The 17,153-nt window shown below is 43.0% G+C and overlaps 1 protein-coding gene across 3 annotated transcripts in view; it reads left to right on the forward strand.

The window, feature by feature from the left end:
* Positions 1 to 17,153, forward strand: part of HMCN1 (hemicentin 1) — a 314,549-nt gene that overhangs the window by 38,480 nt on the left and 258,916 nt on the right. For all 3 annotated transcript variants that reach the window (XM_077928329.1, XM_077928326.1, XM_077928327.1), the window contains exon 2: positions 15,330 to 15,400. In XM_077928329.1, the coding sequence (XP_077784455.1) occupies positions 15,330 to 15,400 (71 nt within the window). The remainder of the gene's footprint in view (positions 1 to 15,329; positions 15,401 to 17,153) is intronic.

The raw sequence follows: 17,153 nt of genomic DNA on the forward strand, positions 1-17,153 counted from the left end.
TTTTTTTGTAACATTTTGAAAACTTTAATAAATATTTTTTTTTAAAAAAAGAGACCCATTGACTACCTATACCTGGTTTAGCCAGCCAGCTGAAGCCGTTCTGAGGATTGTCAAATGCTGACAGCTTCTTCTTCTTTTTATATAATTTTTACTCAATTTTCTGTTTTACAATTTAAAGCACTCATTTATACATCCTTAAGATATCAGTGACTTCCCTCCTTCTCTTTCCATGGTTCATTTTACATATCATAAATCCCTGCATATTTTACAGAAACTATATACCACTCAGTATTCCATTATTACATCCATCATAACTTATTTACGCTGTTGAATTTTATCTTAATGCTGCCAGCGTTTTCAGCTGTGCACAGTTATTTCCCATATATTCAAAAAACCTTTCCCAATCTGTTCTTCTTGTTCTCTTATTCTGTATGTTAAGTCCAAAAGCTGCGCATATTCAGTCAACTTAAGTTGCCACTCTTCTTTAGTTGGGACCTCACTTGTTTTCCATTTTTTTGGACTAACAAAACATGGGCTGCAGTAAAGGTAAAGGGGCCCCTGACCATTAGGTCTAGTTGCGGACGACTCTGGGGTTGCGGCGCTCATCTCGCTTTACTGGCTGAGGGAGCCGGCGTACAGCTTCCGGGTCATGTGGCCAGCATGACTAAGCCACTTCTGGCGAACCAGAGCAGCACACGGAAACACCGTTTACCTTCCCGCCAGAGGGAAGGTATTTATCTATTTGCACTTTGATGTGCTTTTGAACTGCTAGGTTGGCAGAGCAGGGACCGAGCAACGGGAGCGCACCTTGTCTCGGGGATTCGAACCGCTGACCTTCTGATTGGCAAGCCCTAGGCTCTGTGGTTTAACTCACAGCACCACCCACATCCCTTTATGGGCCGCAGTAGTTTGTCCACCTTTGGTCTCCCACCCTGCACTCAGCTTTCACCTGTGGTTCCTAGAAGCTGTCAGACTGAAATTCCCAGGTGTGAGGAAAGGTTATAAGGGTGGGGACCAAAGGTGGACAAACTACAGTACCTCAGTAGAAGCACAATGTGTCCCCCACCATAGCCACTGGTGTTGGACCCAAGAGATGTTCTGGCCACTATACTGATATTAAGTTAGAGTGATGGTGTCCACATTTTCTACCTTCAGAAGAAGAAGAAGAGTTGGATTTGATATCCCGCCTTTCACTCCCTTTAAGGAGTCTCAAAGCGGCTAACATTCTCCTTTCCCCTCCTCCCCCACAACAAACACTCTGTGAGGTGAGTGGGGCTGAGAGACTTCAAAAAGTGTGACTGGCCCAAGGTCACCCAGCAGCTGCATGTGGAGGAGCGGAGATGCGAACCCGGTTCCCCAGATTACGAGACTACCACTCTTAACCACTACACCACACTGGCTCACACAGAGACCCCTTAAGATCAACATGTCTGCTGAGGAACTCCCATATGGAATTCCCCACAGGTCCCAGGACATTGCTGAGTATTCTGGTGTTGCAGAGTACAGATTCCAGGGTATACACCCGATTCTTGCTTGCTGGGTCTCACAGCAGCGTTTGAGGCAGAAAGGGTGTTGGGGTCAGCGCAGCATACCTTCTCCTTCTTTTGAAATGGTCAGTGGGCCTTTGAAAATGAGCACTCGTAGGATTTCAGCCTAAGCTTTTATTGTCAGAATGAAGCAAAGATGGGGATGTGTGTTTTAGTTCTATTTGCTTTCTCTGGTGCAAGCTGTTTCTCTCCTTTCTTTAAAAAATAGTATAATTAAACCCAGCTTCAGACTTGGAGCCAAAAACATCTGAATAATCATAATGTTATGTAGGAAGAAATTTAATAGCTTATGACACATTTCTAACTCTGAACCACTTGGCAGCAAGGGCCTGATCCAGGTCAATTGATGCTATTTAACCTTTAATGAGCTTTGAGCAAACTTCAGAGAAAACTACTTTTAAGAAGAGCTGCAGCATTATCTATTTTTGTTCCTTCCGTTACTGTATGACACTTCTAAATCTCATTTGTCCTTAAAACTCTTGTGTGGTTTGTTGTTGTGGGTAAAGTTGTCTAGAGAGCCAAAAAGACACAGCCAGGGCTGGATACTTGGTACAGATGTTTGTTTTTAATGGAAAGCTCTCCCACATATCATGGGGGTGGAGCACTTGCTGGAGTTCCTGAAGGAATACGGATCTAGATCCATTTCAATCTGAGTTCAGGTACGATTTTGGGACTGAATCCGCCTTGTGCGCCCTGATGGATGACCCATAATGGGGGCAGGACAGGGGAAGTGTGATTCCCCTTCTGCTTCTTGATCTCTTGGTGGCTTTTGATACCATTGACCATGGTATTCTCATGGACCAGCTGTGTGGGATGTGTACTGGGACCACTGTTCTAAGATGGTTCCACTCCTACCTACAGGTCCAGATATTAGTGTTCAGAGACAGTGTTTCGACTCCATGGTCTTTGCGTTAACAGTGTACTGCAGGGTGCAGTCTTGTCCCCAATGCTGTTTAACATATATGAAGCACTGGGTGCGGTCCTTTGGAGCCTGGGGGCAAAGTGTTATCACCAATAACTCCCAGTACTGGTAGCCAATGTAGGTCTTTCAGGACCAGTGTTATAGGGTCTCGGTGGCTACTCCCAGTCACCAGTCTAGCTGCCGCGTTCTGGATTAGTTGTAGTTTCCGGGTCACCTTCAAAGGTAGCCCCATATAGAGCGCATTGCAGTAGTCCAAGTGGGAGATAACCCGAGCATGCACGACTCTTGCGAGACAGTCCGCGGGCAGGTAGGGTCTCAGCCTGTGTACCAGATGGAGCTGGTAAACAGCTGCCCTGGACACAGAATTGACCTGTTCTTCCATGGACAGCTGTGAGTCCAAAATGACTCCCAGGCTGCGCACCTGGTCCTTCAAGGGCACAGTTACCCCATTCAGGACCAGGGAGTCCTCCACACCTGCCCTCCCCCTGTCCCCCCCAAAACAGTACTTCAGTCTTGTCAGGATTCAACATCAATCTGTTAGCCGCCATCCATCCTCCAATCGCCTCCAGGCACTCACACAGGACCTTCACTGGTTCTGATTTAAAAGAGAGGTAGAGCTGGGTATCATCCACATACTGATGAACACCCAGCCCAACCCCCCTGATGATCTATCTCAGCGGCTTCATATAGATGTTAAAAAAGCATGGGGGAGAGGACAGAACCCTGAGGCACCCCACAAGTGAGAACCCAGGCGTCTGAACACTCATCCCCCAACACCACTTTCTGGACACGGCCCAGGAGGAAGGAGTGGAACCACTGTATAACAGTGCCCCCAGCTGCCAGCCACTCAGGACCTGATTACTGCAATATTCTGTGTGACAAAATATTGCCAGCACATAACTCTGGTGCTCAGAAGCTTATACTGTCTGCTCATACGCTACCGTGCCAGGTTCAATTTTTATTAATTTACAAGGCTTTAACAACTTGGGGCCAGGATACTTCAGGGACCCCCTGATACCTTATATCCCTGCTCAGTCACAGAGATCTTGTGGGTAGCCTCTGTGAGTAGTCCCACCTGGCTCAGATGTGCTGTTCATATCCACAAAGAACTATGAGTTCAGTATGCTGGGTCCAATTTGTGGAATTCCCTTCCAGTTGAGGTTAGACAAGCCCTCTCCTTGCTGAACTTTGAGTGCTTACTGAAGACCCCCACTCCCCAAAATAGTAGGCTTTTGAATTGAATTCTGATGTTATAGTTTGAACTCATGTTGACTCATGTTTAGTCTTACATCAAAAAAAACGAAGATCATGGCCACTGGTCCCATCACCTCCTGGCAAATAGAAGGGGAAGAAATGGAGGCAGTGAGAGATGTTACTTTCTTGGGCTCCATGATCACTGCAGATGGTGACAGCAGCCACGAAATTAAAAGACGCCTGCTTCTTGGGAGAAGGGCAATGGCAGGCCTAGACAGCATCTTGAGAAGTAGAGACGTCACCTTGCCAACAAAGGTCCGTATAGTTAAAGCCATGGTTTTCCCAGTAGTGATGTATGGAAGTGAGAGCTGGACCATAAAGAAGGCTTATCGCCGAAGAATTGATGCTTTTGAATTATGGTGCTGGAGGAGACTCTTGAGAGTCCCATGGACTGCAAGAAGATCAAACGCATCCATTCTTAAGGAAATCAGCCCTGAGTGCTCACTGGAAGGACAGATCGTGAAGCTGAGGCTCCAATACTTCGGCCACCTCATGAGAAGAGAAGACTCCCTGGAGAAGACACTGATGTTGGGAAAGATGGAGGGCACAAGGAGAAGGGGGCGACAGAGGACGAGATGGTTGGATAGTGTTTTCGAGGTTACCAGCATGAGTTTGACCAAACTGCGGGAGGTAGTGGAGGACAGAGGTGCCTGGCGTGCTCTGGTCCATGGGGTCACGAAGAGTCGGACACGACTAAACGACTAAACAACAACAACAATTGTCTCCTATACAGTCATACCTCATGTTACGTTTGCTTCATGTTATGTTTTTTCAGGTTGCGTCCTGCGGCGACCCGGAAGTACCGGAAAGGGTTACTTCTGGGTTTTGCTGCTCACGCATGTACAGTAGCGCTAAATCGCACTTCGCACACAAGCGCCAAATCGCGCTGCGCACCTGCACAGATACAGCACTTCAGGTTGCAGGCTTTTCACCTAGCGAACGGGCCTCCGGAACGGATGCTGTTCACAACCAGAGGTACCACTGTATAACACAAGGAAACGATTATGATTAAGCCGTATAAAATGGTGGAAATGAATAACTAATTAAAAAAACATTGTGCCAACAAAATGATTCTGAAGCATGTATGATATGAATTATACCCATCAATTACATTTGGATGTGCATACTTTAATTTATTATGCATTTTCAAGTTAAAAAAAAGATATGTTAAGCATTTTAAGACAGTTTCTAGGATTTGGGCATCTTGGCCAAAAAAGATTGTTTTTCAACTGACTGGCCAAATATTGTCAATAATGGCTATGACTAGTATCCAGAGTAGTGCTAAGTAATTGTCTTGCCAGTGCAAGGATTTACACTTGTGCAATGGGACTCTCCCCCTGTGTGTGTCTTGCACCTTTTCCAAATATGTTCTTGAAGGTTGGGGAAATCCCCAGAGCAGACTTAGGGGGTGCATGTGGGGGGGGGGGAGAGGAAAATCCTCTTGCACAAGGCCAGATCCTTACACTGATGACAGTTAGTTACTTGGTGCTACATTGGACACAAGCCTAAGTATTTTTAAGGCATTAATTTCATTAGAACAACCAAACAATTAACATTAATCAGCAACAGGTTGCTACTTAGGCAATTGCAAAAAAACCCCCCAAATTAGCCAAGTGTTGCTGTGAAACAAAACAATTTTTAGGAAACAATGATGGATTACAATTATCAACGATGTTAAATAAGGTTTCTATAAATGTGAATGATTTACACAGCTGTTCTCTGCGGTTTTATCCTGGAACATCAGGACAGCCTTTAGCTAGAAGAGCTTTTAAAGGAATTTACAGCAAATGAAGTATTAGCAGCTTTGAAAAGTTTAAATGCAGTTATAAATATTAATTCACACCTACACAGTGGATGGGTTTAAATGCTCAACCTTAGTTTAGTAGCTGCAATAAGCAATCAGACTGCACCTCTCGCCCCCTCTCTCCTTAAATCATTGTTTAATTGAAGTAGCAGTTAACTATTATTTCCAAAACAGCGATGCGATTTAATGCCACTTTACTAACCAGGTGAAATGTATGAGTCATGAAGCAGGGACCTTCCTGCTGCCTTCTTTCCCTCAGCATCCCCCCTCTGTGTTCCTCCTTCCCCAGTTAGCTCCTGAGGTATGGAAAGCCTTTAGGATGGAGTGAGGCAGTTGCAGATGGAGAAGATGCTAGCAATTGCTTTGCCTTACGTGAAAAAAGGACCGACTATCTTATCTTATCTATCTTATCTTATCTATCTATCTATCTATCTATATCTATCTATCTATCTATCTATCTATCTATCTATCTATCTATCTATCATCTATCATCTATCTATCTATCATCTATCTATCTATCTATCATCTATCATCTATCATCTATCTATCATCTATCTATCTATCTATCTATCTATCTATCTATCTATCTATCATCTATCATCTATCTATCTCTATCTATCTATCATCTATCTATCTATCTATCTATCTATCTATCTATCTATCTAATCTATCTATCATCTATCTATCTATCATCTATCTATCTATCATCTATCTATCTATCTATCTATCTATCATCTATCTATCTATCTATCTATCTATCTATCTATCATCTATCTATCTATCATCTATCTATCTATCTATCTATCATCTATCATCTATCATCTATCTATCTCTATCTATCTATCTATCTATCTATCTATCTATCTATCATCTATCTATCTATCTATCTATCATCTATCTATCTATCTCTATCTATCTATCTATCTATCTATCTATCTATCTATCTATCTATCTATCTATCTATCATCTATCTATCATCTATCTATCTATCTATCTATCTATCTATCTATCATCTATCTATCTATCTATCTATCTATCTATCTATCATCTATCTATCTATCTTATCTTATCTATCTATCTATCTATCTATCTATATCTATCTATCTATCTATCTATCTATCATCTATCATCTATCATCTATCTATCATCTATCTATCTATCTATCTATCTATCTATCTATCTATCTATCTATCTATCTATCATCTATCTATCTATCTATCTATCTATCTATCATCTATCTATCTATCTACCATCTATCCATCATCTATCTATCTATCTATCTATCTATCTATCTATCTATCTATCTATCATCTATCTATTTCATACCCTGCTCAAGGGAGCCCAAGACGGCAATCAACAAGAGACAAAAGAGTTGGATTACCAAGGTTTAGATTCTAAATTCCCTGTCCACCTCTGTACTGGAATTCCAGTACAGTGGTACCTCGGGTTACAGACGCTTCAGGTTACAGACTCCACTAACCCAGAAATAGTTCCTCGGGTTAAGAACTTTGCTTCAGGATGAGAACAGAAATGGTGCAACGGCAGCGGGAGGCCCCATTAGCTAAAGTGGTGCTTCAGGTTAAGAACAGTTTCAGGTTAAGAACAGACCTCCAGAACGTATTAAGTTCTTAACCTGAGGTACCACTGTACAGAGGTGGACAGGGAATTTAGAATCTAAACCAGGGGTCAGCAAACTTTTTCAGACAGTCTACCAATGCCTAACTGCAAACCTTACAAGTTGTGACGATTTGCTATGCAGTAGGCAAAACCCAAATGGCACCAGCCAATCAGCCAAATGGACAAAATTCCTACCAGGCCCCTGCCCCAAAAGCAGGCAACCCCATGACAGGCATAGCAAGGTCAAAGCAATGAACCCCCCCAATTCAGGGAGGGTGGGCAGGTGATCTGGTGCACGTAGCAAAAGAGAAAGTCCAAAGCTGCGTGACCTGTATTTAAAACCTTTGTGTCCCACCTCCAAATTGGCAACATGAAAATCTCCCCAGAAACTCAATTGCCCAATGACTGCCTGTGGCCATCCAAACAGATCCGCCCAGCAACAGTGGGGTGGCCTGCTAGATCCCACCGAACACGTGGGATCTAGCAGGCTTTAGTGTTTCTGATCTTGGTGATCTACCACTTGTGTTTTTTTGTGGTGGCCCTGGTTAATTACAAACTTTTAGGAAACAGCAGAAGGGAGCCTGGACTAGCTGAGATGTTTGGGAAGTGGTGTTAGAAAACCACGAGGGGGCAAAGGGGAGGTTGCAGGGGCTGAGCTAGGGTTTTCTCCCACTGAATTAGAGTTGTTATGCCTCTGCAGCTTAGTTACAATCTCTCGGGACGCTGGTGGTTTTTCATGGCATTTGCTGCAGAGCATGTTGATGATGTAATCAGCCAAAAATGTGAAGCAGAGTTTATTTCCCCCCTGAAGTGGTCTGTTAAGGAATACTGAATTCCTTGCTTTGGAACGTTAAGGTTTGCCTTATGTACGCAGTAAAATCTATAAGAATTGGTAGATGTGTCGTTTTACATTTATACCAAAAGCAAGTGAGACTTGCAGGTCTGTTGTCTCCTGCAACCTCCAAAACGGAATTTCTATTCATTGTCGCAACCAACCAGTCGTGGCCTTCCCCCTGGATAATTAAAAGCGATAAGGGACTCAAGTCAGGCAATTCCATTTTATTTTCCAAGTTACAATATTCCATAGCTCCTGGAGGCTACTGAGAATGCCCAGTGCTCATCAAGCTGCATTTTCTAGGATGTTTATATTAATGTTAATAATAATAATAAATTTATTATTTATACCCCGCCCCCCAACCATAGCTGTCAACCGTCCCTTATTTGGCGGGAAAGTCCCTTATCCCAGCGCTGTTTCCCGCTGCTGTCCCTTATTGATGATGTCCCATAAATTTCCTGAGTTTCAAAGGAAGCAGCTCCTCTCCCTCCCCCCCTGCCGGCCAGGGAGGAGGGAGGCTCCAACTGTGTTGCTTGGCTGCGTTGCTCACCCAATAAGGAGTCTAAGAACAACTGGGGGGGTGGAGCTTGCATACCTTGTGCTGATCAAATCAGCCGCATTGCCTGGGGACTCGCCTTTGCTCAGCGCTTCCCAGCAGAGAGGTGACGGTGGTTTTCCTTCCTGCATCCCCTTTGCCGGGTTGCTGCGCTGTGGGAACCACCGCTTGAGGCTTTGTTTGGCTGCTGGCTGGGCTTCCTGCCTTTGGCTTGGAGGGGCTCAGAAGTTGAACATACCTGTGTTTGGAAAATCCCTTATTTTGGCTGCTGATCCCTTATTTTCAAATCTGTAAGTTGACAGCTATGCCCCCAACTGGCGGCTCCCAAAAGAATAGTAAAAACACGATAAAACTTCAAACATTAAGAACTTCCCAAAACAGAGCTGCCTGCAGATGTCTTCTAAAAGTCATATTCTTGTTCCTTTTAAGTAAATATATATTAATTGTCCTTCTGCAAACCTTGGGGTTTCTCAATCATGGGGATACCTTCCTCTTGTTTTGCAGTGGCTCCAGTCCTGTTAACACGGGCTCCCAGTGTAAGAGGACTGACAAACTTGCGAAATGTTGTGATACATCTGGGGATGAGCATGCATTAACAGAAGCTCTGTCTGGAAGTAGTTTAAGCGTCCCTCCCCAAATGCTAACATCTGTGATCAGAGACCATGCTGATAAGGCAAGGTTGGAGAACCTTTGGCCCTCCAGATGTTGTCGGACTCTAGTTTCCATCTCTTCAAGGCAGCATAGTAGTCAGTGGGTTAAGGATGATGGGAGTTGTAGTCCAGAAATATCTGAAGAACCAAAGGTTCCTTGGCTCTTCCATAAATCATTACTTCATGTGCAAAAAGTAAAACAATAATCTCCTCTGACTAGTTCTGGAACATTTAAAGCAATTTAGAGCAGTTTCTCAGTGCGACCCCTTCCTACCTGGTTGTCATTTTCTTTCTCTCACTCATCCCATCTTATACTGTGTGTGTGTATTTAGGGTTCTAAATGGTAAATACAGTGGTACCTCAGGTTAAGTACTTAATTCGTTCCGGAGGTCCGCTCTTAACCTGAAACTGTTCTTAACCTGAAGCACCACTTTAGTTAATGGGGCCTCCCGCTGCCGCCGTGCTGCTGCTGTACAATTTCTGTTCTCATCCTGAAGCAAAGTTCTTAACCCGAGGTACTATTTCTGGGTTAGTGGAGTCTCTAACCTGAAGCGTATGTAACCCGAGGTACCACTGTACTTCAAAATGGGGTTGCGTGTTCAGTAAGGTATGCTAAAAAAAAGTCTACTATTTTGTGAATGCTTACAATATCAGATGGAATTTTATGAATGCTCAAATATGTCTCTGTGTGAGAGAAAATGTTTTTACTAACGGTGTGTTCTACTAGATGCAGTATTACTCAGAAGTAAGATTCACTGTCTTCAATGGACCTTACACCCTAGTGTGTTTAGGATTGCAGCCTAAATTTGGAAGATTCGCTGTGATGTGAATTTGGGCACCAGTTACTGATTAGGCAGGGTGGCGCTGTGGGTTAAACCACTGTGCCACTTGGGCTTGCTGATCGAAAGGTTGGTGGTTCGAATCCCTGCGACGGGGTGAGCTCCCGTTGTTCGGTCCCAGCTCCTGACAACTTAGCAGTTCGAAAGAGTGCAATTAGAAAAATAGGTACCGCTCCAGCAGGAAGGTAAACGTCGTTTCCATGCGCTGCTCTGGTTTTGCCAGAAGTGGCTTAGTCATGCTGGCCACATGACCTGGAAAAAATGTCTGCTGAAGCGGACAAACGCCAGCTCTCTCGGCCAGTAAAGCGAGAGGAGCGCCACAACCCCAGAATCGTCCGCGACTGGACTTAATTGTCAGGGGTCCCTTTACCTTTACTGATGGAGGCATTCACCAGGGTTAGGCTGATACCTTATTGTTATGCTTTATGCTTTAGTCTGAAGGATTTCGTGCTGAGTGACAAAGGTTGGGCTGAAATATCTGTGTTTCTTACAAATATTCTCCCCCCCCACCCCGCTGCGAAAATGGAGCTGATCTTTTGCTGCTTAACCTTGCGTGCATGGGAGGGGATTTCTCCAAAAGGTTTGGGAGGGGGTTTCCACGCATCTTACTGGGTCTCAGCAGGAAGTGTGGCTTATGGGATACTGTGGAGAGAGCCACATACTGCTTCCTGCCGGCCCCACTTCCCGGAATGCCTTGGGAGCGATGTGATGCTTAATGATATGGTGTCACTCGCAAGGAATTTGAGGAATCATAGCCAGCAGGAAACTTTGGAGAGAGCCTTGTGCTGTTGCAAATGGTGTGGGGCTTTTTAAGTTGAAAAAGCAAGGGGGGAGAGGAAGGAAGAACCGTTAGCCACCTTATATGGTTAAATATGATCCCCAAAACTTTGGATATTTTCTCCTTCTCTTGTATGTTTTTTTTGGGGGGGGGGCATGTTGTGTTTCCCACCCACCCAAAGGTAAAGGTAAAGGTACCCTTGCCCATACGGGCCAGTCTTGACAGACTCTGGGGTTGTGCGCCCATCTCACTTAAGAGGCCAGTGGCCAGCGCTGTCCAAAGACACTTCCGGGTCACGTGGCCAGCGTGACAAAGCTGCATCTGGCGAGCCAGCGCAGCACACGGAAACGCCGTTTACCTTCCCGCCAGTAAGCGGTCCCTATTTATCTACTTGCACCTGGGGGTGCTTTTGAACTGCTAGGTTGGCAGGCGCTGGGACCGAGCAACGGGAGCGCACCCCGCCGCGGGGATTCGAACCGCCGACCTTTTTCAATCGGCAAGCCCTAGGCGCTGAGGCTTTTTCCCACAGCGCCACCCGCCAAAAAGTAAAATTCCCCCAAACGCTGGCAATTCTCTACTTCAGGCACAAGGAAAAGACAGTTGGTATATCTTCTCTTTCCACCTGCTTTGAGCTAACACCTTTCAAATGCTGCTCTTTAGGCATTGCAAGTGCCTTGAAGGGATGAACAGATGTCTCATTCCGTGTATTTGGAAAAGTTGTAGTTCATTTACTTTCCAGTGAACGCAAGGCAGCTAGAAAGTCCCAACACAAAACAATATTTCAAAATATAAAATCATCATCAAGTTAAAACCCCAGAATAAACGCCAAGGAAACCACAGTCATATTGTTGTGTTAGTTCCTTAAATCTTCCACTTCATGTGAAATTTATTTTTGTTGATGTCTTGTGCATCGTTATGTTTATTAGCAAAGAGCCGTTTCCAAACACTCGCAAATGCCACAACAGCATTTGTGAGCTACATTATGAAGTCACAATTAAAAAAACAAACGAAAAACAGGATAATTGCTGTCAAACTGTTGTGGAAACTTTCATCTACACAAAATGTACTGAGATGCTTCAAAGTGTGGGTTATTGTTGTCAGTTTACTGAGATATAGATTTATTTATTCAGATTATTTCCTGTTTGTTTATTACGGAGGGGTGTTGGTTTCAAATTTATTTTTGGGTGGGAGGTATCAACATTCTTATGGCCTGTCAAATCTGTTGGCAGAGAGTTTTGTGTTGTAGTGTTTGGTCAGTTGCTTAGGGACCGGCCTAAACACCATCTTGGTTGTGTTAACTACAATTTTGTGGTTTTCCAGTTTAGGAAGACATGGCCTTGTTCAGTAACATGCTAGCATGGCTTAGGGGAAAAAAATCCTTTCCATATGTCATCAATTCAATGTGCTTTCAAAGTAGTTTCGAAAATTCCAGAGCTAAGTTTGATATTTTTTGTGCTGAAACTATATAATAAGTCTGATACTTCTGACTCGTAGTTGTACCATGTTTCATGATATATTGTAGTCATGTATGGAAAGAAAGGTCTTTAGTAAATTCACTGGTAACTTCAGCCTAACTTTTCATTTTATGCTGTAGGGTCTCAGAAATGTTTATCTGTAATTTAGATGTTTCTCCACAACTTCTTATGATACAGTATATGTGTCATCTATTTCATTAGTGCTTTCCAACTTTTTTTAAAAAAAAAACACCACCCCACAAGCAGAAAATTAGAAAAGGATATGTCTAGAATATTTCTCCCTGGTGTGCTAGCTTTCTACTTTGAGGGAGATTTTTGTGGTATTTCTGTTGCATTAAGAGTGGTGCCACAGGGACAATGTTACCGCAACATTGACTCCTGCTGTCCCTTTACAGTGGTACCTTGCAAGATGAATGCCTCGCAAGACAAAAACTCGCTAGACGAAAGGGTTTTTTGTTTTTTGAGCTGCTTCGCAAGACGATTTTCCCTATGGGCTTGCTTCGCAAGACGGAAATGTCTTGCAAGTTTGTTTCCTTTTTCTTAACACCATTAATACAGTTGCGACTTGACTTCGAGGAGCAACTCATAGAACGCCGTGTGGTAGCCTTTTTTGAGGTTTTTAAAGACTTTGGTGATTTTTGAAGCTTTTCCAAAACTTTCCCGACACCGTGCTTCGCAAGACGAAAAAAATCGCAAGACGACAAAACTCGCGGAACGAATTAATTTCGTCTTGCGAGGCACCACTGTAATTCAGGGCTTGAGGTGTTTGGAAGAGACGCCAGTGATATTTTTAAAAGAAAAGGCAGGTAACCCTAGTATATGAGACTGGGGTTTGATAGAACCTCAAGGAAGACAAACCAGGCATGGCAAATGTCATTAGTGGTTCTGGTCTTTCACCATATTTTGCAAAATGTTTACTCATGTGGCATGCTTTTTTCTATTGCCAAATCTTCACCTCAGGACCCCTTATAATATGGTGCTTGGCACTTGGATATGTGAGCTGTATAGTTTGGTATGGTATGTGGTGCAATAATGTTGGACTAGGAGTGGAGAGACCTAAATTGAAACCTCTGCTAACTCCTGAAACTTACTGGGTGACCTTGGTCTAACTATTATCCCTTGGCTTAACCTAACCTACCTCCTAGGGTTGTTGTGAGGCTAAATACAGTGGTGCCCCGCAAGACGAATGCCTCGCAAGACGAAAAACTCGCTAGACGAAAGGGTTTTCCGTTTTTTGAGTCGTTCCGCAAGACGAATTTCCCTATGGGCTTGCTTCGCAAGACGAAACGTCTTGCGAGTTCTTGCGAGTTTGTTTCCTTTTTCTTAAAGCCGCTAAGCCGTTAATAGCCGCTAAGCCGCTAATAGCCGTGCTTCGCAAGACGAAAAAACCGCAAGACGAAGAGACTCGCGGAACGGATTAATTTCGTCTTGCGAGGCAGCACTGTATGTAGAAGGAGTGAACCATGCTGCAATATACCATATATGCAAATACTGAGTCTGAATAGTGAATTTGAATCCAAGTCTACTCAGAGCAGATCCACTGAAATTACTGAACCTTTGCTAATAGTCAGGACCAGTGCTTTTTTTCCTGGGGGGACGCAGGGGTATGCATACCCCTAAACATTTTGTGAATCTAAGTTTGGCCTCCTTGAGGGGCAGTATTTCAACATGAGTAGGAAAATGAGAGTACCCCTAAACATTTTTTTAGAAGAAGAAGAAAAGCACTGGTCATTACGATTAACTTCAGTGAGTCTACTCTGAGTAGGATTAGGGCCTTCTGGCAGTTCCCTCACTGCGAGAAGTGAGGTTACAGGGAACCAGGCAGAGGGCCTTCTCAGTAGTGGCGCCCACCATGTGGAACACCCTCCCATCAGATGTCAAGGAAATAAACAACTCTCTGACGTTTAGAAGACATCCGAAGGCAGTTCCGCTTAGGGAAGTTTTTTATGTTTGATGTTTTATCGTGTTTTTAATATTCTGTTGGGTGGCTGGGGAGACCCAGACAGATGGGTGGGGTATAAATAATAAATAATAAACAATAAATAATAAATAATAAATTATTACTATTATTGGTGACATCCCAAAAGCGTTCAGTGTTTGAATCCTTTTCCTTATGCAGCCCAAACAAGGGGGGAATTATCAGCAGATAATTAGGTGGATTGAACTGGGCAGCCTAAGAAGGACTGAGTTGGGCTGTTTTCTGAAGCACTGAATCGTATGAACCAAATCTTGTCAGGGCACAAATACTAAATACAAGCAATCCATTTTTAAATATTTAGAATCACAGAAGCAGCTCTTTTCCTTACTATAGTCATTACCACCCCAGCCCCCTATTTCTGTTGTAAATATATAAGGAAAAACCTGGTCAAAACAGGCACTTAGTGGTTCCTTATCTGAATTAATTTCCCTGGGAAACTCTATGTCTGAACCCAGAAATCCTCTTACTTAACAGTAAATAGACCAATACTTGTATACTTCCTTTTAACTAGCAGAAATCATCCAAACCCCAACAATATCATTGTTTTCTTTGTCAGAGTTAATGCAAGTCCTACTGATCCATGTTTTAACTGTAGTTTTTTGTTTAAAAAAACTGTTTCCCACAAACCTCCATCCAAACAGAGAATTCTTGACCTTATGGGATCTTTGCCAGCTATTTCTTAGAGGGTCATGGTGTAGCCTGAGGTATCTGAGGCTGCTTCTAAGCAAAATAAGTGATTGTGGGGAACAGTGTTTTGCTTTTCAGGGATTTGGCTGGGCAAAAGGAAGTAGTGTTTGTGTGTATGTGTATGTGTGGAACGTGTGTGTGTGTAACTTGTAGTACTGTTTGTACATATTTTCTCACAGTTGGGGAAATGTTCTTGCAGAGCTGCCCAAAAGGGACAGCATTTCACAAAGAGGATGTTTGGCATGTTGTTATTCAAAAATCAATCAATCAATCAATCAATCAATCGGTAAATGACCTTGTTTCTCATGTCAGATCCCGCAATTGCAAAGCTGTTGATTCCCTGTAAAATGCAATTCATTTTTTTTCTTTTTTCTTTTCCCCTTTCAGAAATTGGTCCTGTAACAATTACCACGGATCCCAAGAAATTTCAATATGAACTCAGGGAGCTATACGTTCAGGTGAGTGTCTGTCTCCTTCCCACAATTGCTTTGGGTGGAAAACAAAGCTAAGCCCACTCAGAATCATAGAACTGTAGAAGTGGAAGGGTTCAACTCTGGTTCAGTTCCCCTGCAACTCTATCCCAGCCCCAAAACAATAACTGGGGGTTTAATTACAGATTGGTCACAATACCGTCAGGTAAATGATGTGTTTAAGGAGGATAAAAGGAATATGGGCTTTGAAACGAGAAGATCCAAGCTGGAGATAGAGTTGCTGGATGATAAGAGGAAAATATTATCGAAAATGTATAAATTGCTATTAGAATGGCATACTAAAGATGAAGAAGTTAAAGTGGTTATGTTACAATGGGCTAAAGATTTTGGTTATAATATTCAATTAAAAACATGGGAAAGGTTATGGAATGAAGGAATTAAATTCACTGCCAGTAGTGCATTAAAAGAAAATGTGATGAAAATGATGCATAGATGGTATCTGACACCAACTAAGCTTGCTAAAAGGTGTAAGACAAAAAATAAGGGATGTTGGAAATGCAAAGAAAAGGGGGGAGGGGATTTCTATCATATGTGGTGGACATGCAGTGAGGTAAAAGCTTTCTGGGAAATGATATATAATGAATTTAAGAAAATGTATAAAAATACATTTGTTAAAAAACCAGAAGCATTCCTATTGGGTATCGTAGGTGAGGAAATTCCAAAGAAAGACCAAAAATTGTTTATGGTATGCAACAACGGCAGCAAGGACTCTTTCAAAAGCCCAAGCAAAGCTTGGGTATTAATTCAATGTATCTGGAAAAGTGAATTTCCACATAGCGAGCATTAGGAAAGCGGGACGTTGCATGTAATTATTGCTATTGACATTCCATTTAGCCACACTGATAAATTATAAAATGAAGCTTAAGGCATTTTCAGTTTGTTGCTGTTTTCGGTTGGGATTCATTCACATATCAGCAAATTCAGGTTGTACAATTACAGTAGATTTTGTGCTCATACATTATACACACAAACCCCGACTTTTTGCAGGAAGGGAAGTGATGGGGAAACGCACTGGAAGATGTGGGATAGCAATTACTTGAATAAATGAATGTTCAATAAGCAACTGCTGTTGTCTAACTTCCTCACAAACTTTGTGCAAACAAATCACTAGGGATGAACAAGTTGTCTGCAGGCAACCTTTGAGAAGTCATGCAGATCTTTTGCTTGAAGAGCCATTTTTATGGCCTCCCTTCCTCAGAGGTATGGGAAGTTGAGGTGGAAGAGAACAAAAGAAAAACATAGCTTAAAATAAAAGCACAACAGCAGAACTTTCATGGCGACGAGACAGATTTCTCCCACAGGAAAGGGGGGTGGGGTGAACATGCTTTTCATTAGCTAAAGAGAAGAAGAATTAATGCCATAATTTAATATTGTAAGAACACTGAAGCAGTGGAACAAATTTCCAAAGGCGGTTTTTGAATGATCTTTGCTGCAGAAGTCAAAGTGACTGAATTTGACAGACCTGTTGAATAGGGTCGTTTAGGGATAACACGCACTAAGAAAACATGTACTCTGTGTGTCAGGGTGGGGAGGAGAGCTGAGGAGATCATGGCAGAAATCTAGTGTTCTGAAAACCCTGTTCGAGAAAGAGAAGAATATACACAAGCCAGTTTGGGATTCCAGATGAACATGCACTGAATGGGCACACCTGCCCTACAGATGTAAGTCAGTTTGGAGTTCAGATTAGGGCATTCTCCTCTGCAGCCCCTGAAAAGCTGCT

The sequence above is a fragment of the Podarcis muralis genome, chromosome 5, assembly GCF_964188315.1.
Source record: "Podarcis muralis chromosome 5, rPodMur119.hap1.1, whole genome shotgun sequence".
Taxonomy (NCBI): Eukaryota; Metazoa; Chordata; class Lepidosauria; order Squamata; family Lacertidae; genus Podarcis; species Podarcis muralis.